Raw genomic sequence first — 27,744 nt, 5'->3', positions numbered from 1 at the left:
TGTCATAAAAAATTGTATTTTAAAAACAGATGCCATTTTGTTCAGGTTTAACTAACATTTTCATGTCCCCAAAATTAGGTCTGCAATAACTACTCTAAAGAAAATACTTTTTTTTTTTGAGACAGGGTCTTGTTCTGCTCTTAAATATTAGAGTTTTGGAAACATCAATCCTTTAAATATAAAATCACATTTACAGTTTCGAGATCTTCATATTTCTGCAAGCAACATTCACGATATCCCTTTTTTTCCTTCTCTTTCAACTGGAGTTGGATTGGGGTTGCACCACATTTATCACCATCTGTTTGAATTCTGGTAATAGAAATACACAGTAAAATATATAGTGCAGTGGTTTGATCATAGCTTACTGCAGCCTCAAGCGCCTGGGGTCAGGAGATCCTCCTGCCTCAGCCTCCTGAGTAGCTAGGACTGTAGGTGTGCTCTACCACGCCTGGCTTATTTTAAAATTTTTTGTGGAGACAGGGTTTCACTTATCTTGCCCAGGCTGGTCTCAAATGAAAATACTCTTTATTAGACTTCAAAGGATGTTAAGAAGTAAAATAAAAATAACTTCTGAGAAACCAGTAAAACTACTGTGGTTTTTATAGTCTTTCATTTTTCAGTGAGGAATGTCAAGTACTAATGTATGTTTATAATGGAACTAAAAAGAATGAGCTATGTCATAAATATACATTATTCATGTTCTGGGAAGGAAAAAAATCCCCAACTATTGTATAGTTCCCCTCTACCTCTATTTAGTTGTTTTACTCATCCTTTAGGTCTTGATTAATAGTCACTTTCTCAGTTGGGCCTTCTATGACCATCATACTAGGTTAAGCAACCTCATTTTTTATCACTATTGCCCTTTATTCTTCACTTTTGTGACACTCATCACACTTGCAAATACATACTTTATATCTATCTTCTCTGCCAGACTATACATGCATAAAGGTAGGGAATGTCTGCCTTGTTTGTTGCCTTACCTCCAGTACTCAAAGATTCAAAAAACAAAAGAATATTTTCTTTATTTTCAGTAACTAAGAAAAATGTAAATGAAAACCTAAAAATATGATCTTAAATTTCCATCCCAACATCTACTTTTACTAATTTTCCTTCTTTGTGGCAATCAGTGGCCAATGTTTTTGTTTTTTAGCCTCAACATTTTCTGAGCATCAAATTAGGATCACAAACTAATATTAATGAAAGCAGCCATTCTAGATCATTCTATTGGTACAATGAAAAGTAAAATTTCAGGACCGATCTGTAATTTTAGTGTTCAAAATGATTTTTGGGAAGGGGAAATATTTCTGAGCTAACTCTAGCTTCCAATTAAAAGCAATCTTAAACTAATCATATTTTTCTTCTTTATTAACAGAAATGAAACAACATACAAAACACTAATTTTAAGTTATAAAACAATCAAACTTCAATTTAGAGTCTGAAGACAGAATTTTATTTTTTTTGGAGACAGGGTCCCACTCTGTTGCCCAGACATGAGGGAAGTGGTGTCGTCATAGCTCACTGTACCTCAAACTCCTGGACTCAAGTGATCCTCCTACCTAAGCCTCCTGGGCTAATTTTTCTATTTTTTGTAGAGATGGGGTCTCCCTATGTTTTCCAGGCTGGTCTTGAACTCCTGGCCTCAAGTGATCCACTCATTTCAGCCTCCCAAAGTACTGAGATTATAGATGTGAGCCACCATACCCAACCTGATTATTCTATTATCCTGTGACCTATCTCCACCTGTACTACCATTCCCCAGAATGTAACCTTCACAAGGGTAGGAAATTTGTTCAATTCTGTACACCCACTGTAGTGATCAGTACACAGTAGGTGCTCAATAAATATTTGTTGAATGAATAAAAATGATTTATAAATATTCATTTCCCCCTTTGAGGTCTTAAAATTTAAGGTATTTCTATCAAAAAGAAAAATACACTACTTAAAATTATTAGGTTGTAAACCACTATCAGAAGAATAAGCTAAAATTTAAATGGTAAATATTAGCGTTTTAGAGACATCAATCCTTTAAATATAAAATCACATTTACAGTTTCGAGATCTTCGTATTTCTGCAAGCAACATTCACAATATCCCTTTTTTTTCTTCTCTTTCAACTGGAGCTGGATTGGGGTTCCACCACATTTATCACCATCTGTTTGGATTCTGATGATAGAAATACATAGTAAAAGAATTGCTGAACCTAAGGAATAATTTTTAAAAGTTATTGTCCTGACCCATCATATACAGAATCTGCCATAATTTGCACCAAGATTTGTATCAGCAAATATTTTTCATCACATTTCATTTTAAGAAATTAAGCAAAGAATATAATGAATATTCTGGAGAATATTTTAGATCACCCAAGAGAAATAACACATTTTCATTATTTGCAAATATTTTATGCCCCTGACTCCCAAATCTGTCTACATATGACACTTAAAACAGATTCAGACTTCAAATTTAGCACAGAGGGATTAAAAATATACAGGGCAAAAGTAACCAGAATAATTAGAAACACAAACCACCATCATAGCCTAAAATGAACTATTTACAAATGTTTGTTTAAAAAGAAAAATTACTTGAGATGATATTCTAAATAACATTACTTCTAAAAATAAAGATTCAAACCAACCTTAGTTTAACCTGAGTTTGTCTTTGGATGCTAGATGGCTTATCTACATCAAATGGGCTGCAAGGCTTCTGAATAGAATAATTTATAAAAGGCATACTGGTCGGCTGAAGATAAAATGGCCTATAAAGTCTAAAAGAATAAAAAGACAAATACATGAGATTCTCTATGATGAAAGAAAACAAGTTTTAAAGTTTTACATTTCAAAATCGTATAATTCAGCTGGAATATGAAATAAGCAATAGGAATCAGGCTTCCCTTCAAAAAACCAATTTCTAGGCCTAAATTTTAACATTTAAAAACAGTATCTAAATTGTGGCAAAATATAACATGAAAAATTTGCTATCTTAACCATTTTAAGTGTACAATCCAACTGCATTAAGTATTCACAGTGCTTTGGAACCATCACCACCAGCATCTATCTTCCAGGACTCTCTTCATCTTGCAAAAACCAAAACTCTGTACCCACCAAATGGTTAACTCCCCATACCTCCTTTCCCCCTAGTCCCTTGCAACCACTATTCTACTTCCTGTTCTTATGAATTTGACTATTGTAGGTGCTTCATTTAAGTGGAATCATGCAGCATTTTTTCTCTTATTTCACTTAACACGATGTCATCAAGGTTCATCCATGTTAAAGCACATGTCAGAATTTCATTCTTTTTTCAGGTTGAATATTCCATTGAAAGAGAGTATATGTGTGCACGTATACATATCCCCCACATTTGGTTTATCCATTCATCTGCTGATGGACTTGGGTTGTTTCTACCTTTTGGGTATTATGGTTTTTTTCTTGATAGTAGTCATCCTAATGAAAGTGAAGTGGTATCTCATTGTGGTGTAGATTTGCAATTCTCCAATGATTAGTGATGTTGAACATCTTTTCATATGCATTTGGCTGTTTGTACTTCATCTTTGGAGAAATGTCTATTCAGTGATTTGCCCATTTTTTTAATCAGGTTGTTTAATCCCTTTTTACTGTACTGCATCCCTTGAAGCACAGAAATTTAATAAGTCATTAAATATAAAATGTCCTATTTCGAATCAAAAGTGTAATTTATTGTATCTCAAACAAGCAGCAGTACACTTAATCAAAGTATATACCTAAACTATCAGCACAGTTTTGCCATCTTAACGGTAGCTTGCTTATGCCAGTAGTGAAGAAGCCTGGAGAGGGAGTGGTGATGAAATCGTTAAAGAAAGCCCTTTTCCACAGTTTGTTGAGAATTGAGTATTTTTCCTTGCAAGAAGTGGTCAGCTGGTACAAGGTCTGGTGAATATGGTGGATGACAGAGTTTCCAAGTCCAGCCTCTGTAGTCTGAGCAGCACTGTTTGTGTGACATGTAATTAAGCATCTTGCAAGAGGATTGGTTCTATTAACCAATCTTGGCTGCTTAATCACAAGCACCCTCATCATTCCGTCCAACTGGTTGCAGTAGATATCCACGGTAATTGACCAGGTTTCATGAAGCTGTGGTGGATAATACCAGTGCTGGACCACCAAACAAACACCATTTAGCTTTTTTGGATAAATACTGGGTTTTGGACTGTATTTCGGCACATCATCTTTATCCAACCACTGTGCCAAATTCTTGTGATTGTCAAAAAGAATCCATTTTTCATCACATGTAACAATACGTTGTAGAAATGGTTTGCCTTTATGTCGTGACAGCAAAGAAAGGCAAGCTTCGAGACAATTTCTCCTCTGAGGCTTTTTAATTCATGCAGAACCCATCTATCCAGCTTCTTTACCTTGCCAGTTTGTTTCAAATGGTCCAATATTGTTGGAATAGTAATGTCAAACCTTGCTGCTAATTCACATGTAGGTTCGGATGGATTTGCTTCCACCAGAGCTTTCAGCTCATCATTATTCCACCTTGGTTTCAGGTCACCCACGTGGCTCATTTTCAAGATTAAAATCAGAACAAAACTTCTCAAACCATCGACATACTATGCACTCATTAGTCACATCCTTTCCAAATACTTCATTGATACTTTGAGCTATCAGTGCTGCATTGGTTCCATGACAGAACTCATTCGAAAATAACATGAATTTTAAAAAAAGAGAAAATACAACGTAAATTTTTGACTAATCCAGGATTTCACAAAAATTGCTCTAAAAAAAATCTGAGATAATCGCAAGCCAAAACATGTATTTGAAAGATTGAGGATGTAACTTCACAATAAACATAAAACAAGAAGTGTCAAAGTGGTACATCAGAGACACCAACTGTCAAACTTAGTACACTTAAGGAAATCAGACATTTGATACTTAATAACCTAATATAATTTTGATATAGTCCAATTAATTTTTTATCTTTTGTTGCCTGTGCTTTTGGTACGATATACAAGAAACCAATGCCAAATCCAATGTCATGAAGCTTTCCCCCTGTGTTTTCTTCCAGGAGTTTTATGTCTCTGATCCATTTTGAGTTAATTTTTGTATATGATGTACAGTAAGAGTCCAACGTCATTCTTTTGCATGTGGATATCTAGTTTTGTGAATATCATTTGTTGAAAAGACTGTCCTTTCCCCACTGAATGATCTTTATACCCTTGTTAAAAATCACTTAACCATACATATAATGGTTTATTTCCGGGCTCTCTAGCCTATTCCATTGGTCTGTATATCTGTCTTTATGCCAATACCAAATTGTTCTGATTCCTGTAGCTTTGTAGTTAGTTTTCAAATAACTGTGAGACTCCGATTTTGTTGTTCTTTTTAAAGATTACTTTGGGTATTCAGTAACCTTTGAAATTCCATGATTTCTGGATGAATTTTTCTATTTTGGCAAAAAAATTGGGATTTTGATAAGGGTTGCAATCAACCTGTAGATTGCTCAGGATAGTATTGACATCTTAACTATATGAAGTCTTCCAATCCATGAACATGATGTATCTTTTATTGGTTTCTTCATCAGGCCTCATTTTGAATTGCATTTTTTCTTCACAGTAACACATTTCATAAAAAACTTTCAATACACCTTTATCATCTCAGGGTGAGCACCCAAGAGAATTAACCACGCATGTCTAAAGGAGTAACTGGAAAATAAAGTAATCTAATTCTCCCACACCAAACTAATTTATTTATATCTGTAGCCTTCATTAAGATTATCCTACAAAACTGCAGAGTGAGTTTTGGAAATCTACCATGTTAGATGTTATATTCAGATTTTGTATTTCTAAATAGAATCTAATTTCTTTTTCACAAAGGTAGGAGCAATCTTTAAGTAGTAGTTCTAAATTGTCTGGTACTCCCTTTAGCCAGAGAATGATTATTTGAATACTAAAAAAAGGTCTGACTATTCTCAACCAGATATTTCAATGAGATATCTTCAACATACTGAAAGTAAATTCGGTCCTTGAGCACAAATGAATTAATGCTACATTCTGTAACTAGTCCTACATGAAAATTAGTATAATATAAATCTAACATAAAGGAACCTAATGGTATTAATGGAGCTAGCTTAATTTGTTAGAAGATTTTCTCCTTTAATACTGTACTTAAATTAGCAGTATTGGACTTAGATACTTACTGGCTCATATCTTCCACCTTTACAAAAGGCTTTTTCAGTCTTCCTGCTTGAGAACATAGAAAACATATTAGATACTTGCAAATCCAGGACTTTTTTTTTTTTAACAAATAAAACCACTCTGGCAAAAACCCCCCAAACTAAAAAACAACTATGTATCCATTTCAAACCCGTAAGTCTTAGGTGAGGTATTCTCCGTTATCACCCCATTTCCAAAAATAAGAGAAGCTCTGCCTTTATTCTGAGATTCTTAAACTGAATGGAGCCCTCAAATGAATAGGATTCAAGAGGATCATAAATTGGAACAGGAAAAAATTGCACTTTTATTTTCACTAACTTCTAATTGAAATGTAACATTTCCTCCGATTGTAAGTGTAAGCAACAAATCACAGTAGTATTAGCAGTACCTGTTACTTTGATACCAATGGAAGCAACAGATATTTTCATATCATTATTAGTTATTACACATATCTGAAAGCATCATTTATGCTTATCAATTCAAAATGACAGTTGCAATTAGAATCACTACTAGAACTTGTTTTTAATGTGTAATAAGCAGCAAGTATATCACTATTTTATAATTAAAAACTACTCTGATAACTGAATTTTAATGTAATTATTTTCCTGCCAATCCAATGACTTTTAAACAAATGTTTTTAAAAACATTATTCTGAAGATGAGGGTCCATAGGCTTCACTAGACTGTCATGGGGTCCATGTTCTAAAAACCAAGAAACCCCTGAATAAATCATTTAAAGTGCTGTTTACATGACTTTAGAAGATCTTTATATGATTTGTTCTTTTTTCCAAAAGCAAACCAAACGCAGTTAAAGGTATCAAAATACTTACTTGTTTTTTGTGTTCCAATACCAACTTTTTTCCCCTAAAAAAAATAAATATAGTGAAAAATCTGGGTTTAAAAGTACAGTGAAAATAGCAACTGCAATTGTTCAATATCCTCTCAATTAAAAAAAATCATATAGAAAACATACTTTATCAGAATAAATATTTTGTAAAAAAAAAAAAAAACCCTGACTTTTAAAATAAACTCCACCAAAGAAATTAAACAATGATCATTCAAGTACTAAAAATCTTAACAATTAGTGTAGAATAAAATAGTAGAACCTCAGTTTTATATTATACCCAACAACATACCTTGCATTCTAGGTATAATTGTTTTTGCCTTCATAGGAAATCAACTAATAATAAAAAGGTACAGTTGATGAAATAATCTAAAAAGAATCATATAAGTTATTTTTATACCTTATTCAGCAAAACTTTTCTGTTAAACTGAATATAGAAATTAGTCAAAAGTTTATTAGTTTGTCAGTTCAGGCCAAGAGGAAATACATCCAATATGGGCAATCAACCCCATTGATTACAACTAAAAACACAACATTAAATTAATAGCTACTTGAAGAATGAAAAGTAAAATAGGCAGGCAGATTGTGGAAGGGAGTCATAACTTGGACCTCCAGTCATGGAGTCGGCAGCAGTAGCAGAGCCAGCAGCTACAAATCCTATACAAACTTCCTCTTTTTGGCTGGAAGAATCAGGAAAGAGGTTTTAGTTGTCCAAAGAATACCAAAAGAATCCCTTTATTATTTATTTCTCTTCTTACCACAGTTCTGCTCTGAGGGTTGGGCCCCTTAGGAAGCTGCAATTATAAAGGTAGCATGAGCAGTTAAAACTGAGAAACTCTCACTGCCTGACTAGAGGAACTGGGAAAAGGGCCATTGTGGACTGGAGATCGAGGAGGAAATCCAAGAAAGGAGCACGGTGGAGAAGAGGATCCCTAATTCCCTGTATAAATCGACACAAGTGCAAGGCTTAACTCCACGTTGCACATGCTAAGGACAGACCCAAAGCAAAATAGCAGGAGCTTTGAAAATGGAACTAAGATATAAACCACTGCCTGAATCTTAGACTAACCTGTATGTGGTGTGTATGCAGGACAAACACAAAGCTGCAAGCAAGTCTTTGAAAACTTGAAACTGAGATTAGAAATACCATCCACAAAAACTGAGACAGAACAGTCTTAACAAAACTGAGATGACTGCCTGCTAAAACAATAACATCTGAAATAAAATCAACACTCTCCAGACTATTATAATAGATCCGGAGCCTATACAAATATAACATTTACAATTTCCAGTATACGGTTAAAACTTATTTGACATTTAAAAAAACCAAGAAAATATGATCAATCCTTGAGGGAAAAAGATAATCAGATGCCAACCCCAAGATATTCCTGATGTCAGAATTATCAGAAAAAGACTTTAAAAGTAAAGGTAAACATGCTTAAAATGAATGGAAAGATATAAGTTCTCAGGAGAAAAACAAACTATAAGTAACAATCAAACAAATTGTAAAACTAAAAATTACATTATCTGAGATAGAAAATTCACTGGAAGGACTTAATAACAGAACATAGATGACAGTGAAGTGTCTGTGAACGTGAAGACAAATAAACAAAAATCCCCAATTGGAAGAGAAAAACAAAAAAGACCGGGAAGGGGGACAGGAAAGAAACAGAGCTCCCAGGACCTGTGGGATAACGTTAAGATATGCAACTTTAGTGTTACTGGAATTGCAGAAAGCGAAGAAAGATTGGTGAAGAAGAAGAAAAAATTAATAGCTGAAAACTTTCCAAACATAAATTTACAGATTCAAGAAGCTTAGTGAACCACAAACAGAATAATTTCAAACTAAACCATGCCTAGGCACATCACAATCAAACTTTTGGAAACTAAAGATTAAACAAAAACATCTTAAAAGCAGTTACAGAAAAATGATACATCATATATAAGTGAACAATTTAAATGACTGCAGATTTCTCATCAGAATCCATGGAGGCCAGAAGATAGTTGCAGAACAAGAGTAAAGTACTGAAATAAAGAACTCTCAATTCATAACTATTTTCTCCAGTGAAAATACCCTCACATGAAAGATATATAAGACAATTGACTGCCAGCAGAACTGCTCCAAAAAAAATGCTAAAGGAAGTTCTTCAGACTAAAAGAAAATAACATCAGAGGGAAACTTGTAATTTCAGGAATGAAGGAAGAGTAGAAAGAAGAAAGAGTAAATAGGACTATTTTTCTCCTCCTAAGCTCTTTAAAATGTGTGACTTTTCAAGCAAAAGTTTAACATTGTCAGGTGGCATTTTCTTTAGAAGCATATGTAATAAACGCTATAACAAAGTTTGATGAGGAAGAGTAACAGTGCTTGAACAGCTTTAAGGTTTCTACATTTCATTTGAAGAAGATCAAACATTAATTCTAAATAGATTGTAAAAGGTTACACATATATATCATAATTCTTATAGCAATCACTAAAACAAAACAATCATCCCCTACCCCCAAAATGAAGAGAGAAAGTAGAAAAGCTGATAGATAAACCTTCAAACAATCTGGAAAAAGGCAGGAAAGGGGAAGCAGATTAATAAAATAAAAATGCCATCATCCACAGAAAACTAATAGTAAATTATTAGGCCCAAATCCAATCATATCACTAATTACGTTAAGTACAAATCACTTACACCAATTAAAAGACAGATTACGAAATTTGATGAAAATATGATCTATAAGAAATCCATTTCAAATATAAAGATATAGATACGTTAAATGTAAAAGGATGCAAAAAGATATATCATGTAAATATTAATCAAAAGAAAGCTGGAGTGCCTATCTTACCACAGAGCTGACTTCAGAACAAAAAATGTCAACAGGGATTGATAGGGCATTATACAAAGATAAAAGGTTGAGTTCACAAGGAAGACATAAGAATATTAAATATGTACACACCAAACAGGCTTCAAAATACATGAATCAAAAAACTGTACTAGAACTAAAAGGAAAAATAGATAAATCCACAATTATACTTGGTAACTTCAATACCCCTCTCTTTCAGTAGCAGACAGAACAAGACATAAAATCATTAGGGTTATAAAATATCTAAGCAACACTATCACCCAAATTGATTTAACTGACATCTAAAGAACACTCCGCCCAATAGCAACAGAATGTACATTCTTTTCAACTGCACATGGAACATGCACCAAGATAATCTATATTCTGGATAATAAATCCTGACAAATTTTTAAAAGTAAAATCATACAAAGCATGTTCTCTGACAATAACAGAGTTAAAATAGAAATCAGTAACAGAAAGATAGCTAGAAATCCCCAATTATTTGGAAACAAATGGTGTAACTCCAAATAACTCACAGGACAAAGAGTAAGTTACAAGAATAATTTAAAAATACTTTTAATTGGGCCGGGTGCAGTGGCTCACGCCTGTAATCCTAGCTCTCTGGGAGGCCGAGGAGGGCGGATTGTTTGAGCTCAGGAGTTCGAGACCAGCCTGAGCAAGAGCGAGACCCCGTCTCTACTAAAATTAGAAAGAAATTAATTGGACAACTAAAAATATATAGAAAAAATTAGCCGGGCATGGTGGCGCATGCCTGTAGTCCCAGCTACTCAGGAGGCTGAGGCAGGAGGATCACTTGAGCCCAGGAGTTTGAGGTTGCTGTGAGCTAGGCTGACGCCACGGCACTCATTCTAGCCCGGGCAACACAGTGAGACTCTGTCTCAAAAAAAAAAAAAAAAAAAACTTTTAACTGAAAATGAAAATCTAACGTATCAGCAACAGGAACTCTCATTCGTTGCTGGTGGGAATGCAAAATAGCACAACCACTATGGAAGACAGTTATCAGTTTCCTACAAAACTAAACATTCTTGTACGATCCATCAGTCATGTTCCTTGGTATTTACCCAAATGAGTTGAAAATTTATGCCCACAAAAAAAGCTGCACGTGGATATTTATAGTAGCTTTATGCTTAACTGCCAGAACCTGGAAGCAACCAAGATGTCCTTCCATAGGAGAATGGATAAACTGTCATACATCCAGACAATGAAATATTACTCAGCACTAAAAAATAAAAAGAGCTATCAAGCCATGAAAAAACACAGAGTAAACTTAAGTGAGTATTACTAAGTGAAAGAAGCCAATCTAAAATGACTACATACTGTATTGATTTCAACTATATGATTCTATGGAAAAGTAAAAATTATGGAAACAGTAAAGGATCAGTAGTTGTCAGGGACTGAAGAAGGAGGAATGAACAGGCAGAACATGGAGGATCTATAGGGCAGTGAAACTATTCTGTATGATACCATAATGGTGGATACATGTTACCATCATACACCTGTCAGAACCCATAGAATATACAACACCAAGAGTGAACACAAATGTCAATTATGGACTTTGGGTGATAATGACGTGCCAGCATAAGCTCATTGATAGTAACAAATGTACCATTCTGGTGTGGGATGTTGGTAGTAAAAGATGTACATATGTTGGAGATAAGGGTATATGTGAAGTCTCTGTACCTTCCACTCAATTTTGCTGTGAACCTAACTTCTCTAAAAAATAAAATCTATTTAAAAAAAAAAATCCAACATAAAACGTGTGACGTTCAGGTAAAGGAGAGCTTAAAGAAAATATACCGCATTAAGTGTTCATATTAGCAAAGAAAAGTCTCAAATCAATGAATCCAAGCTTCTTACCCCTAAGAAACCACAAAATTAAACCCCAAATAGGCAGAAGAAATAGCAAAAATAAACAAAATTGAAAACAAAAAAAGAGAGAAAAATCAATGAAATTAAAAGTTGGTTCTCTGAATTCTTTGAAAAGATTAATAAAATTGGTAAAACTCTAGCCAGGATGACCAAGGGGAAAAAAAGAGTAGACACAAAATAGTAGTATCAGGAATGAAAGAGGGGACATCGTAACAGACCCCACAGACATTAGAAGGTTAGTAAGAGAATAGTACAAACAACTCTTTGCCCGTAAATTCGACAACTTAGACAAAATGGACAAATTCCCTGAAAAACAAACTATCAAAGGACATTGAAGAAGAAATAACCTGAATTGTCCTCTATCTAATGAAGAAATTGAATTCATAGTTGAGAATCTTCCAACAAAGGAAACTCCAGGCCTAAATAACCTTACCAGTAAATTCCATTAAACATTTAAGAAATAAAACTCATTCTATAAAAACTTGTCTAGAAAACAGAAATGGGAATACATCTCAGCATTTTATGAGGATAGCATTAAACCTGGCATTAAAACTAGACAAAGACATGAAAGAAAAGATCAATATTCCTCATGCACATATATGCAAAAAATCCTCAACAAAATAAACCACAAAGCACTTTAAATAAAGTAGTGGAGCAAATATATTTATCCAAATGATTTTTTTACAGATACATATTAACAAGAACATTTTTGAGAATCTAATATTTTGAGATTTACATGTATTTAGGTGTATAAGATTTATACATGTCCATTCAAGACTTTTAAATGTAATTTTGTTAAAAAGTTTTATGTTTTAGTACTTGGCAAACCAAAAATTTTCCAGAAACTTTCTCATATACTAAAATAAAATTTTTCAGAATGAAAAGAATTTAAACAGTTATACATTCTGGACTATAGAAGTTTTTGGTATTGCTATCCTTTATATTTTGGGAGAAAGGTAAGATTTGATTCACAGTTATTTTATTTTTCTTTTTTTATAAGGGCTCCTACTGCACGGCACATAACGGGCACTGAGTATTTATTAATACTGAATGAATAATGGGGATTACACGATCTGAGCCCTTGTGAAATTTATAACCTGGTAAGTACTGGATCCAAGGCACCGAAATCTGTTAACTACCTTTCAAATCTTCCCCTCCCCTTCTGTTCCTGCCTTAAGCCAGGCCTTTGACATTTCTCAGAATTACTAACATAATATCCCAGAATGCTTTTCTTTTAAAAACTGTGGACTGTGACCTATTAGCAGGCAGTAAAGTCAATGCAGAATTGTAATCAGTATTTTTAAGAAATGAAAATAATACAGAAATATTGGCATGCATCACATTAAGAAGAGTATTGTTTAATGAAACTTGTTTTAGCTATATATATACTTATACATGAAGACAGACATGACGTGTGTATTCACAGAGTCTATAAATGTGCTTGTGAATTTAAATTTTTTATACATGTACTCCTATACACAATCCAAACAGCCTGCAAAGCGCAGTGGAGTTTATTTATATGCTATTTAGCATAGTCCAGTATAGGCACATCCACTCATCATTTTGTGAAAATTTGGAAATAGCCACTTGAAATTTTTACCTGTAAATAAGACATACAAATATTAAATTTTATTTAAATACGAAATAATTTGTTGCTTTCTGCAAATTAGTCATATCTTATGTAAATTTGAATTTATTAAAAATGTAAAATTGATAGGAAACTTAGGCATCCTTACATATGATATACACATACTTGGTGGTCATGATGTAAAATGTACCTATTGAAAATTGTGTTCGAGGGTTCAAAAGTCATTTTCCAGTTGTCATTCTTGTCAGCAAATAATTCATTCTTTACTTGCAACCAGAAGACCTTTCCAAAATGACTATCCAATCAGGTTACTCTTCTATTTATAATCTTTCAATAATTTTCCGAATCCTCAATATAAAATCTAACTCCTTTATACAGTGTGCAAGGTCCTTTATAATCTGAATTTACTGATTTTTCCAGCTTCATCTTTTGTCATTCACCCAAAGATCAAGTTTTATTATACTAAATTTCTAAAGCCATCCTACTATGGCTTCCTATCTTCATACACATATTCTCCTATAAAGTTACTTTCTTTTTGGATACCAGTCATTGAAGCACTGAATGAAAGAAAAACAGACCACAAAAGAATGGCCTGAGAAATATGAAGAGAATCAGGAGAAAGCTAAGAGATGAGAAAAATTCCAGAAGAGAATAGAAAAGTTTAAGGAAGAAATGAACAATAGCTTAGAGAGAATCAATATGCCTAGTTTTAAGAAATGTCAAATTGATTTGGAAAATTGGTCAGAAGTTTCATATCTTGTAGGTTGAAAGGTGAATGGGAAGTATAAAAGTGGAGATTTGAGAAGCTTGGATGAGAGAGATTATAAGGATTGTAGTTAGGTAGGGATGTAGGATCAGAGAGGTTTTACTGCATTTGTTTTATAGGATGGAAAGGCTTGAATCTGTATAGAGGCTTCAATGAAAAAGCCAGGAAAATGGAAGAGGCTAAAGATATGGGAATATTATGTCTAATAGATTGCAATGTCCAATGTGGTTATTTAACAAATATTTCAAAGTCAGGCCAGCTAGCCACACTATAGAACAAGATTTTGTTATACCACCACCTAGAGTAGTTGAAAAATAAGTATAGTCCTTATTTATGTTCCAAAAAGGAATACATTACCTATGTTAGGAACTTCTTATGCAATAGACTGATTTTAATGTTTTTTTACAGAATAAACAAAATATGTTAAAAAAAAATAGCAGTAACCAAAAGGGGGGGGCAGAAGAAAAAAGAAACAAAAAAACCCCTCTGCCATTACCCTACCAACAACTTTTACCTCATGAGTACAACCCTAAAGTTAAGTGATACACAACAATTTACTGGAATACCAAAAACATCCATATAACTCACAGGCTTATCCCTAGGATATTCTGGCAATATATTTTCTACTTGGCAGGAAAAATTTACAGATACATAAATAAAACAAAGCTTATCACTTTTTCAAATTAGCTTAAAAATTAAAGAAAACATACCACATCTTTTACAGAAGTACTTGATTTCTTCAGTAAATACAACTCTTTTTTCTTTTGTTCAATGTAGTATCTAATGTCTTATTTAAAAGAAAAAAAGATTTGAGATCAGCAATTTTAGCCTTGGAGTTAAACAGTGACATTTTCTTATAATTGTAGTAAATTTGTATGAAGGAATTACCATTACAGGTATGCCTGGTGCTATCATTTAAATATTTGTCCCCTCCCAAACTCATGATGAAATTTAATGCCCTATGTAACATCATTAAGAAGTGGGGCCTTTGAAAGGTAATTTATAAATTAATGGGTTAATGGATTAATGGGTTATCATGACTGGAACTAATGGCTCTGAAAGAAGAGGAAGAGAGATGTGAACTAGCATGCTCAGCCCTCTCGCCATGATACCCTGCGCGGCCTCAGAACTCTGCCAAACCCCCACAGCAAGAAAGCCTTCACCAGATGTAGCCTGTCAACCTTGGATTTCTCAGCCACCTTAATTGTAAGAAATAAACTCCTTTCCTTTATAAATTACCCAGTTTCAGGTATTCTGTTATAAAAACAGAAAACGGACTAAGGTACTTTTGCTATAAAAATTTTAACTATGCAAAATTGGGAACCAAAGGATAGACATAGGTGTTTATAATATTATCAAAATAAAATTATAAGATCCTTACCATCAATATGAAGAATTTTTACTCCCCATGATAAGGCATTTGATAATATACTATTTGAAGGAATAAAATCCTGTAAAAAAATAAAAAAGTTTTATAGTTTTTCTAGGAAATTACTATTTAAGGTGAGGTAAATTTTAATAAAAACTCAATTATTTAAAGCTTAATGTCACTGAGGTAGTTATAAAAGACTCTCATGGAATTACAATAGCAGGAAGGACATTAAGATTTTCTTCTGGAACTTTAAAAATCAAATCCACTTAATATATACCCATGTTTTGACACAATTTAATGCATACTGTAAGGCAAGTTTCCAGTAATATTTCAAAAGGCCACAAGATGGGGATGTTTCTCCATGAAAGGCAGATTCTGTTCTTTGTAAAATGAAATGGGCTGAAATCTAGGCTTTTCCCAAAAATGAGGAAAAGATGATTTCAAGAATATTTATAATTTCCAGTTGAGTTTTTAATAACAAAATGTACAGCGTGAATTTTTAAAGCTCCCACTTACATGGTCCTTGATAGCTTTTTCAACTAATAATTTTCCTCTGCTTAAACACACCTACAGAAAGACCAAAAAAACAAACAGAAAAAGTTATAACAGTCCTTCATTGAAGAAAACGTTAAAAAGATAAACTTGCTCAAGTAAACAGATGTATTTTATTTGTACATGTCTTAATGGCTACCAACACAATAATATTTGGTCAAAAGTGATTTCTTTTGAGTCTTACCTCCTATTAAAAAGTTTTTGGGTTTTTTTGGTGGAGCAACTAGATTTAACTTAATGAGACCCAAGAGGTCACTTTTATAGTTAAGTGCTATTCAAGGTGAAAAATAGAATACCTAGGTTCCTCTGAAATTCTCCATCTATAATTAGTTGGTTTACATTTTAATCTCCTATCAAATTGAAGATTTAAGAAAAACAATCAACTTTATATATTGTGTTTTACATGTTATTTCACTGTTCAAATAAAATACTAGGAAAAGTAGTTGAACACTATGAGCAACAATTACCTTGGAACTCATAACTAATATATTGTCTCCTTGCTCCAAAAAAGCATTAACTAAAAGAATAGAATGTGTAAGCCTTCCTTGGTCTCTTCTTTGACTTTTCTATGTATTATGTCTCCTTTTTCAAGTGATATCTCCTTTGTGACTCATTTTTTCTACTTGTTTTCCCCTCATTTTCCTTGCTTTTCAAAGAGATACGTTGAGGAAGATATTTTAAAATAATCTAATTACATTTCAATCTGAAAAATGAGATAAATTAAACATTTTATCTCTCAATCTCTTCCCCTCCCCACACCCAATTAAATCAATGTAATTTGTCCTTTCCTGTATCTTCTAACTTATTGGCAATGGAGTGGTAGGAATGTGATGTCAGTTATTATACGTAGAACAGAGCTTGGCAACCTTTTTATGCAAAGGGCCAGATTGTATACATTTTAGGTTTTGTAGGCTATATGGCTTCTAATATAGCTGTTCAATTCTTCCCAAAGCATGAAAACAATCACAAATAATATCTAAACGAATAGGTATGGCTGTGTTCCAATAAAACTTTATGGTCAATGAAATCTGAATTTCATATAATTTCTAATTGTCACAAAATATTCTTCTCTTGATTTTTTTCCCCAACCATTTGAAAATGTAAAAATCATGCTTGGCTTACAGGCTACTATAAAAACAGGCAGCAGGTTAGATTTGGCCTGTGAGCCACAGTTTGCTTACCTCCTGCTCATAAAAAAGTTTTATGGCCCGGTGCAGTGGCTGACACCTGTAATTCTAGCACTCTGGAGGCCAAGATGGGAGGATTGCTTGAGGCCAGGAGTTTGAGGTTGTGGTGAGATATGATGAAGTCACTGCACTCTAGCCTAAGCAACAAAGTGAGACCCTCTCTCAAAAAATATATATAAAATTATATATAAAAAGTATATATAAATTAATATTTTCAAAAAAGGTTTTTATTTCTCCTGTAAACAATGATCTGCTATTAACTTTTTAGTTGTAAATTACTCTAAAAAATAAAAGCCATCCTTAAAAGCAAAGGGTATACTTTAGGAATCAGGGTATGATGACTACACGAGTACCATTAAAAAAAAAAAAAAAAAAATCACCTTTCTAAAAGACAGTAACTTGATTACTGACTGGAAAGCCACATAGAATGTGGCTTTATGAATGCTCTACCTAAGTGAACTCCACTGCCAGCCTGTTACTGAAAATCATGAGATCTTCAGGTTAAAGCCTTTCTGAGAGTCTCAAAGCACAGTTAAGACTTACTGTGTCTGGTGACTTAAATGAACTTCCATCGTGGCTGGGATGAGGTGAAGTGGTTTCTGCAGTAAATGCAGATTCTGGACTTGGTACAGGAGAGATTCGACCCAAGGTTTGTGCCAATTTAGCTTCCTTTTTAGTTGAAATAAGATAACTGATATCTTTGCTGAGAAATTCTTCAACTCGCTAGAGGAAAACAAAGTATTTTTAAGTCAGTCATAAAAACCACAAACTGTTTCCTATGCTAGGCACAGTATAAAATTCCAATCTGATGCAACTTAATACCTTAAAAATTGGTGGTTCTTATACTGTATTTTTATGAACCTAGATTTATGAGGAAGTGTAATGGAAGTTCCAATAATAACACAACAGCAGCATGTGCACTATGTACTATTCTTACATACTTTACATATCCTAATTAATGTTTTCTATTTAACAACTCCATGGTTACTAATATTATACACATTTATTAGAGGAAATAACTGGAGATCTCCTCCAGCTTGAGGTTGCACCAGTAGAAAATAACAGAATTTGAATACAGGCATTCTGACTCAAGCCCGTCATCTAAAGCAGCAGTGTCCAAAAGAACTTACCATAATGATGGAAATGCTTTTTGTCCATACTACCCAATGTGAGAGCAACCTACCCACGTGGCTACTGAACACTTGAAATAAAGCTAGTGTGACCAACCCACTGAATTGTTTTTGTTTTAGAGATGAAGTTTCTGTTGCCCACACTGGCCCTGAAACTCCTGGGCTCAAGGGATCCTCCTGCCTCACCCTTCCAAGTAGCTGAGACTACTCATGCCACTGGTTCAAGCCACTGATTTTAAAGTTTTCTTTCATATTAATGAATTTAAATTTAAATAGCCACACATCACTACTACCTACCATACTGGACATTACAGTTCTAAATCATTAAGTTATAACAATTTCCCTGAGGCTTAAACTTACAAGATAGAGGAAGCTTTACTCTTAAGAGTGTAAGATTATTTGAAGAGAATTTCCTTACCGAAATGTTTGAAAACCACTGCTTAAATGCCTGAATTTATTAGGTCATTGAATGAAATGTCCGATTTCAAATCAAAGGTGTAGTTTATTATATCTCAAACAGGAAGCAGTACAATTAATCTCAGTATGTCGGCTGGGCGCAGTGGCTCACGCCTGTAATCCTAGCACTCTGGGAGGCCGAGGCGGGCGGATTGTTTGAGCTCAGGAGTTCAAGACCAGCCTGAGTAAGAGCGAGACTCCGTCTCTACTAAAAATAGAAAGAAATTAATCAGACAACTAAAAATACATAGAAAAAAAATTAGCCGGGCATGGTGGCGCATGCCTGTAGTCCCAGCTACTCGGGAGGCTGAGGCAGGAGGATTGCTTGAGCCCAGGAGTTTGAGGTTGCTGTGAGCTAGGCTGACGCCATGGCATTCTAGCCTGGGCAAAAGAGTGAGACTCTGTCTCAAAAAAAAAAAAAAAAAAAAAAAATCTCAGTATGTGCCTAAATTATCCACACAATTTTGCCAACGTAATGGTAGCTTGTCTATGTCAGTAATGAAGAAGCCTAGAGAGCAAGTGGTGATGAAATCGTGAAAGGCCTTTTCCACAGCTTGCTGAGAATTGAATATTTTTCCTTGCAATGGGTCCAAAGCCTGAAATAAGTGGTAGTGAGTTGGTAAAAGGTCTCGTGAATACAGTGGATGACAGTTTCCAAGTCCAGCCTCTGTAGCCTGAGTGTTGTTTGTGTGACATGTGGTTGACTGTTGTTTTGCAAGAGGATTGGCTTGTCTCTGTCGACAAATCTGCACTGCTTAATGGCAAGCATCCTCATCATTTCGTCCAATTGGTTGCAGTAGACATCCACTGTAATAGAATGACCAGGTTTCATGAAGCTGTAGTGGATAATACCAGTCCTGGACCAACAAACAGACATCATTAGCCTTTTTGGATGAATATTGGGTTTTGGACCGTGTTTCAGCACTTCACATTTATCCAACCATTGCACGGAAAGCTTGCAATTGTCACAAAGAATCCATTTTTCATCACACGTAACAATAAAGTCATAGAAATGGTTTGCCTTCATGTAATGACAGGAAAGAAAGGCAAGCTTTAACACAATTTCTCCTCTGAGGCTTCTTTAATTCATGGGGAACCCATCTATCCAGCTTCTTTACCTTGCCAATTTGTTTCAAATGGCCCAAAATTGTTGGAATAGTAACATCAAACCTTGCTGCCAATTCATGCGTAGGTTGAGATGGATTTGCTTCCACCACAGGCTTTCAGCTCATCATTATCCGCCTTGGTCTCAGGTCACCCATGTGGCTCATTTTCAAGATTAAAATCAGAACAAAACTTCTCAAACCATCGATATACTGTGCACTCATTAGTCACATCCTTCCCAAACACTTCATTGATATTTTGAGCTGTCAGTGCTGCATTGGTTCCACGTCGGAATTCATATTCAAAATAACATGAAATTTTTGACTTATCCAGGGTTTCATAAAAATTGTTCTGAAAAAAATTTGAAAGGTAATCACAAGCAAAAACGTGCATGTGAAAGACTGAGGATGTAACTTCACAATAAACATAAAACAAGAAGTGTCAAAGGAAAATGTCAGAGATATCCTGGTCAAACATAGTACTTAAGGAAATTGGACATTTCATACTTAATAACCTAATATACACAAATGTACCAAAGTCAATGTTATTAAAGATCACCCACATCCAAGAGCAGGTAAATTAAAATAAGTAGAATACTAAGTAGAATACTAATACTACTACTATTTGTATAAATGAAATACTTCTAAAAATATTTTAAACAGCTATATCTGATTTCTAAAGAATCTCACACTATAAATCAGGATAATAATGAAGTAAAGTGTGCAACGGTTAGGTTAATTTCATTTAAGAATGAAGCAGAATTTACTGCTGAGATCAATGGCTTCCTTGGTTAAGTGTAAGTCACTTCCTTTTTTTCTATCAACATTTACTTTCATTGACCAGTAAATAAAATGTCCACATTTATTTATTCCAGCAAGTACACACTCATATGTCTACAAGCTTCAGGCAGGAATATAAATGAACAATTTACACATCAAATACTGTCTTCATTTTCATAAACATGAGGCCCTAGCAATGCCATAAGTTCTAATTTTTCAGAAGAAGCCCAATGTTCTACAGGTTTTACTGTGACAAAATGTACATAAAATTTGTCATTTTAACTCCCCCCCTCTTTTTTGAGACAAAGTCTTGCTCTGTCACCTGGGCTAGAGTGCAATGGCATCATCATAGCTCACTGCAACCTTAAACTTCTGCACTCAAGCAATCCTCCTCCCTCAGCCTCCTGAGTAGCTGGGACTACAGGCCCAAGATACAACACCCTGATAATTTTTTCTACTTTTAGTAGAGATGGAGGCCTTACTCACTCTTGCTCAGGCTGGTCTCGAACTCCTGAGCTCAAGAGATCCTCCCACCTCGGCCTCCTAGAGTGCTAGTATTACAGGAGTGAGCCACCACACCTGGCCCATTTTAACTATTTTTAAGTGTACAATTCAGTAGTAGTAAAGACATGCAATATTACGCAACAATCACTACTGGCCATTTCTGGATTTTTTTTTTCACCATCCCAAACTGAAACTCTGTACCCATTAAACAATAACTTCATATTCCCCAATCTCCCTATCCCCTGGTAACTTTTCTTCTTCTGTCTGTTTCTATGAATTTAGCCATTCTAGGTACCTTATAGAAGTGGAATCCTATAATTTGTGTTTTCGTGACTGGCTTTTTTCACTTAGCGCAATGTTTTTTAAGGTTAACAAATGTTGTAGCATATATCAGAATTTTACTCCTTTTTAAAGCTGAGTAATGTTACATTGTATGTAATTACAACATTTTGTTTATCCATTCAGCTACTGGATATTTGGGCTGTTTCTGCCTTTTGGCTATTACGAATAATAATGCTATGAACAAAGACATACAAATACGCCTTTCAAGACTCTGCTTTCAATTCTTATATCTGCAGAAGTGGAATTGCTGGATCATATGGTAATTCAATTTTTAATTTTTTCAGAAACTACCCATACTATTTTGCATAGTGGCTGCATGATTTTATACTCCTATTCACAGTGCACAAGAGTTCCATTTCTCCATATCTTTGTTAACATTTGTTATTTTCTGGTTCTCTGATAGTAGCCAACGTAAGGGGTTTGAAGTGGTAACTCACTGTGGTTTTGATTGACATTTCCCTAATGATTAGTGATGTTGACCATCTCTTCAAGTGCTTATTGGCCATTACTGTATCTTCTTTGAATAAATGTCAGGTCTTTTACCTATTTTTTTTAAATGGGTTGTCTTTTGTTGTTGGGTAGTAGGAATTCTTTATATAGGTATTCTGGATATTAATGCTTTATCAGATATATAAACTGCAAATATTTCTTACTGTTCTGTGGGTTGTCTTTTTATTCTCTTGATAATGTCCTTTGAGGCAAAAAAGTTTTTAATTTTGATGAAGTGCAATTTATGTATTTTTTTCACTTACTGTCTTTGGTTTTGGAATCATATCCAAGAAATCATTGCCAAATACAATGTCATACATATTTTCCCCTATATTTTCTCTAGGAACTTTAGCTCTTATATTTATATAATTAATTTTTTTTTTTGAGGCGAGTCTCACTCTTTTGTCCTGGGTAGAGTGCAATAGCATGATCATAGTTCACTGCAAGCTCAAACTCTTGGGCTCAAGCGATCCTCCTGCCTCAGCCTCCCAAGTAGCTCAGACTACAGATGCACTCCACCTCACTAGGCTAATTTTTTCTATTTTTGGTAGAGACAAGGCTCACTCTTGTTTAGGCTGGTCTCAAACTCACGACCTCAAGTGATTCTCCTGCCTCAGCCTCCCAGAGGGTTAGAATTATAGGCATGAGCCCCTGTGCCTGGCCTATATAATTTATTTTTAAGATTACTTTTTGTAGAGACAGGGTCTTACTATGTTGCCCAGGCTGGTCTTGAACTCCTGGGTTCAAATGATTCTCCCTCGCATCCCAAAGCACTAGAATTATAGGCGTGAGCCACTGTGCCTGGCCTAGCTCATACATTTAAATATTAGGTCCATTTTGAATACAATGTAAGGCAAGAGTCCAACTTCATTTCTTTGCATGTAGATATCCAGTTTTCTCAGCACTAGCTGTTGAAAAGATTGCTCCATTCCCATTGAATGGTCTTAGCACCCTTGTTGAAAATCAATTAACCATTTATGCAGGCTGGGTGTGGGTGCCTCATGCCTGTAATCCCAGCACTTTCGGAGGATAGAGACCCTGTCTCTATAAAATTTTAAAAACTAACTGGGCATGGTGTTGTGCACCTATAATCCTAACTATTTGAGAGGCTTAGGCAGAACTGCTTGAACCCAAGAGTTTGAGGTTACAGTGAGCTATGATTGAGCCACTGCACTCCAGCCCGGGTGACAAAGCAAGACCCTGTCTCTTAAAAATAAATAAATAAAACATATATGCAAAGGTTTATTTCTGGGCTCTTTGTTCCATTCTATGAGTCTATGTGTCTGTTCTTATGCTAGTACCACACATTTCCTTTGGTTTTCCATTTCTTACAGTGTTAAAACTCCTTAGTATTGAATAGAATACCCTTTACAAGCTAGCCCTAATATACCTTTGTTGCTTGCCATTTCCCCCATCTACAGCCCAAGCTCAAGTCACATGCAACATCAGTGGTCACGCAAACAAACCGCATTGATTATATTTTAAATATAGTCTTTCCTTTATTTAGTATGTCCATTTTGTGTGGTATATTCCCACTAGGCCTTCAAGATCTAGCTCAAACTTTATCTCTGTTATGATTCCCAGTGGCGGAGTCAATCATTCCCCTGTGTTCTAACAGTAATTTCTACATTTCTGTTAAAGAACTGACAAAGCTCTACTATAAATCAGTTGTCTGATGTTCCCACTAGACTGAGACTACCTAGAGAACTAGACTCATATTGTTTTTATATCGCCAGCCTCTAAAATGGTGCTGGCATACAGGAGACATCGGTGAATAATTTTTGAATGAATTTCCATACACACATATCTTAATCGTTCTTCAAAGCTGAGTTCAAATTGTGCCTGTACAATGTCCTCCACAATTCCTCAGCTGTAATACCTCACTCTTCTTGACATTCACTGTTGTATTAAAATCAATTATAGCTATGTCATCTTTACCTAGATTAGAACTTGAGGATGCACATAGGATTCATTTTTGAATCTACCAAAAACACGTAAGAGTGCATTATACTCTGTAGAGACTTAGTTCTCTACAGAGTGATAACTCAAGAGCAATTTTAATTTTGTGATTTGCACGGGTTTCACATGTTCTGTAAATAACATTCTTAACTGTTATACTAGTCCAGACTAATTTACATAGCGCCCCCAATATTCATACTCAAGGAGTTCCTGCTCTCTGGAGGACATCCCAACATTACACTGAGCAGGTAGTAAGTAGCTCCACTAGGACAAGGGAGTCTCATTTCTTATATTTTGAGAACTTTATACTAGACTACTAATCAGAGAAAGTGTCGTCAGGCTACAAAAGATTAAAACAAATAGTTTTTAATTAATGATAAACAACTGACAAGAATTTTAAGCCAGGCACCAATATATGGCTTTGTTTCCAAAATGAAAAATTTAAATGATTATATGGTAGAAAGTACTAGTTACAAAATTTTCCTTTTTTGCCAGCGTATATATGGTTTTCACTTACCCCTCCCAGATCTGTAATGTCCTTTTGCAGTTTTTCAGATATGGTGACAGCAGGTAAGTCAAGGTAAAATACTTTCCCCCAAAGTGGCTTATATTTGGATTTTTCCGGTCTGTTGTCAGTTTTCAGAGATCTCAAAGATGGTCTATTTTTTTCATTTTTGACTTGGATTCCACCTGTTATTACAAACGTTTAGAATTAAATGTTTTTATGCAGACATTTTTACTGTTTTAAAAATATTATATAATCATATCACAGAAAAAAATCCCTATACTCCCACCAATTTAAGTCATTAGTATTTAAAAATGTAGTACTACTTAGGATAAAGGCCAAATGCCCTATATACCTTCACAGATCCTATATTGTAAAATAGTCGAATCAGCAGGAAATATTCGTGTTTATTTATGTCTAATGTATTAAGCCATGGAACTACATAAAACCCTTCTGAAAGATATTCTTCCTTAGCATGTAAACTCCATAAGGGTATATCTGCCATTCTGTTGAACACTCAAAACTGGTACTTAAAATCTTCAACACTTAGCAACGTAAGAAACCTGTTACCCAGAATGACCTAGTACTTAAGGGTCCCTGATTCCTCAAGCTTTAGTTTCATACAAAGTTTGTCTAAATATTAAAAACTAAATGATTTCATATACAGTTTCTCTATATATTAAGAACTTAATGGTCCATTAAGAACTAAATCACCATTCATTTCATTATTTTCATTTAAAACAGATCTGAGATCCAAGCAACTGTTTTAAAAATTCACTTTAAGAACACAATCTGTTCTTAAATTGGTAGTTAAGAACACAAACACGTATATGAAAAACTTACATGCTAGAATGTTTTACCACATCAAGTAATTGAAAGTGGATTTTTTTTTGTTTCCCTGTTTGCCTATAATGCTGAAACTAGCAATGGTGTGTTTGAAATAGAAATACTTTCCCTCAATTTTAAGAGTGAAGGAAAATAAACTTTAAAACCACCCACAATGACCCAATCTAATCATGAAGCGAAAAGCCACGAGCACGCCCGACTTTAAACTGAAGATCCAATCCGCAGCTTCAAAGGGCCTGAGCGGAGTCGCAGCAGCTGTGGGAGCCCGGGAAGAGAGCAGTGTCGCAGCCCCGACGACTTCCCGGATCCGCACGTTGTTTGCTAGTTTTGCACCAAAGGCAGGATCCGCAATTTGGGACGGCGGCTGGAACCGGCAGGGCGCTAGGGACCGGGCCAGGATCCGTTCCTTCTCTGAAGCAAAAGACCGAATGGAACCTTCCTCCAGACCACAGAGGAGGACGGTCAGAAAAGAAAAGAAGCAGTGGACCAGGCGGGAGAACTGAAGAATCAATGGTGGAACCATGAAAGGAGGAAAGGATTAAAGGGACAGGAGGCGGAGGAGGGGCTTCTTACCCTGGAAATGTCCTTTGCTGTGGATCCTCATGGCTCCGGGGTTCATGGCAGCCGCCCGGCACCTACATGCTGGGTCCGGAGAGGGTGTATCGCCGGGCGGACGCGAAAACACGGCTTCTCCCAGGCTCTCGACAGGACGGCCGCCTCTCCCCTTCCGCCGGCCACCGGCTCTACGCAGTAGAGGTGCCGCGTCTGCGAGCAGGGTTTCCGGGGCCGAATCCGGTTCCAAGGCGCGGAGCACAAACGAGTGGCCTGCGGCGGTTGAAGATTTGAAAACGCGTCACGCGGCCGCGGCGCCGATACGTGCGCCCCGCCCCCTCTCACGCCGCGCGCCGCGCCCCGCCTCGCGCTCGCCCCACGTGCTTGCCGCCTCACGCTGCGCGCCCCGCCCCCTTCGTGCCCGCCTCCCTGAGTCGCGCGCGCAACGCCCTCACTCGCTGCCTTCTCGCACTTCGCCCCGCCCCCAAGGGCCGTGTCTCCGCCTCCGCCCCGCCCAGCCTCTGCCCTCCCCCACTGTGATACCCTCTCTGCCTCTGACCCCAGATCTCCGCCTGCGGCGTCAGGTTCCCGCGCAGTCCCGGAAAGTTTGTGTGGCTTGGTGTTGACCAAACCTAGTGGATGCAGTTAGTGCCGCAGGCCAGCCCAGTCTGTTACCATTGTCATTCCCGCCTTCTAGGTTTGCCAGGCCCGCCGGTCCTCCAGCTGCCTTCTCCCAGGTACGCTAACTTTCCCGGGTTGGACGTCTGGCTCGGTGGGGGCGCGGTGTCTGCGGCCGAGCCCGGACTCAGCCTCGGACCGGGCCCGGGCCCGGTGGTGGCGGCAGCTGATGTTCAGTGCGCTCAAGGTCGCAGAGCGGGGTTTTCCCGCGGTCACCGCCGACTCAGCTGGCCGAGGACAGGCCGCAGAGACTTCCCGGAGTGAGAGCGTCACGGAGCGGGGGTGGGAGGGCGTCGGAGCGAGGGCTTGGCTAGGCGGCCCCCGGCCCTCACAGAAGGGCCGCCCCAAAACGCATTCAGATCGGTTTGTGTCTTTTGGTACTTGGCTGTGTGCGCTGCTCTATTGACTTTTATTGCATTCGGACCTGTTTTCGTTTTATTTTGTGTAAGTTTATTTCAATAATAAAAGAGAGCGGAACATGAAGTCTCATGTAAAACGATAATGGAATTATGATAAAAAGATTAAAATGCCTGTGAAATAGTTTAATTTTGTAAATGAAATTGTAAAAGAAAGTGGTTTGGATATATTTTTGCTTATCAATTTCTTGAGGATGAAGAGGATTATATGTTGTACTATTTTCCATTCCTGGCTATACCAGCTCATATAATGGTTGATTTACCTAGAATCTCAAGAGAGTCAGAGCGTGTCAATATTACCATTTTGCAAATTGATTTCTTAAAGCATAGACAAAGGTGGATTGTGACACCATTAGCCAAAATGAGAGAACACCGAGATGGATCAGGTTTGATAATGGAAATGAGAGTTTTGTTTTAGATGAGTTTATGTTGAAGGGCCTGGGGTGACAATAATGGAACTGTGTTAGTTTATAACTCGAGAGAGATGTCTGGGAGAAGCTGAATGGAAAGAAGAAATATAGATTGATTCGAGAGAGTCATACAGATGGATCTCAATCTTAGGGTGGTGCATAAGAGGTTAACAGATATTGAGAAGTGGGAGGAGCTATAGTTTGAACAAGCATTCAATATTATAAATTCTATTTGGGGAAAAACCTATTTTCAAAATACAAGCTACAGAAAACTTCAAGATTTTTATGTTTTAAAAAGTTTCGAAAGGTTGAGAAACACTAATATAGAATTTAGTTAAAGCCATGGGAGGAAATTAAATTGCCAAGG

The 27,744-nt window shown here is 36.0% G+C and overlaps 1 protein-coding gene across 1 annotated transcript in view; it reads right to left on the bottom strand.

The window, feature by feature from the left end:
• DBF4 (DBF4 zinc finger) overlaps positions 1 to 25,940 on the bottom strand; it is a 29,023-nt gene extending 3,083 nt beyond the window's left edge. Inside the window, exons 1-10 of the mRNA XM_012643501.1 lie at positions 25,895 to 25,940; positions 24,488 to 24,660; positions 17,751 to 17,930; positions 15,985 to 16,035; positions 15,478 to 15,547; positions 14,807 to 14,883; positions 7,010 to 7,043; positions 6,165 to 6,210; positions 2,632 to 2,760; positions 2,048 to 2,162 (exon numbers count right to left, since the gene is read on the bottom strand). Of these exons, the coding sequence (XP_012498955.1) occupies positions 2,048 to 2,162; positions 2,632 to 2,760; positions 6,165 to 6,210; positions 7,010 to 7,043; positions 14,807 to 14,883; positions 15,478 to 15,547; positions 15,985 to 16,035; positions 17,751 to 17,930; positions 24,488 to 24,660; positions 25,895 to 25,940 (921 nt within the window). The remainder of the gene's footprint in view (positions 1 to 2,047; positions 2,163 to 2,631; positions 2,761 to 6,164; positions 6,211 to 7,009; positions 7,044 to 14,806; positions 14,884 to 15,477; positions 15,548 to 15,984; positions 16,036 to 17,750; positions 17,931 to 24,487; positions 24,661 to 25,894) is intronic.
• Positions 25,941 to 27,744: the final 1,804 nt, after the last annotated feature.

Source organism: Propithecus coquereli, unplaced genomic scaffold (assembly GCF_000956105.1).
Source record: "Propithecus coquereli isolate 6110/MARCELLA unplaced genomic scaffold, Pcoq_1.0 Scaffold199, whole genome shotgun sequence".
NCBI classification, from domain to species: domain Eukaryota; kingdom Metazoa; phylum Chordata; class Mammalia; order Primates; family Indriidae; genus Propithecus; species Propithecus coquereli.
This window is presented reverse-complemented; position numbering and strand designations above follow the sequence as displayed.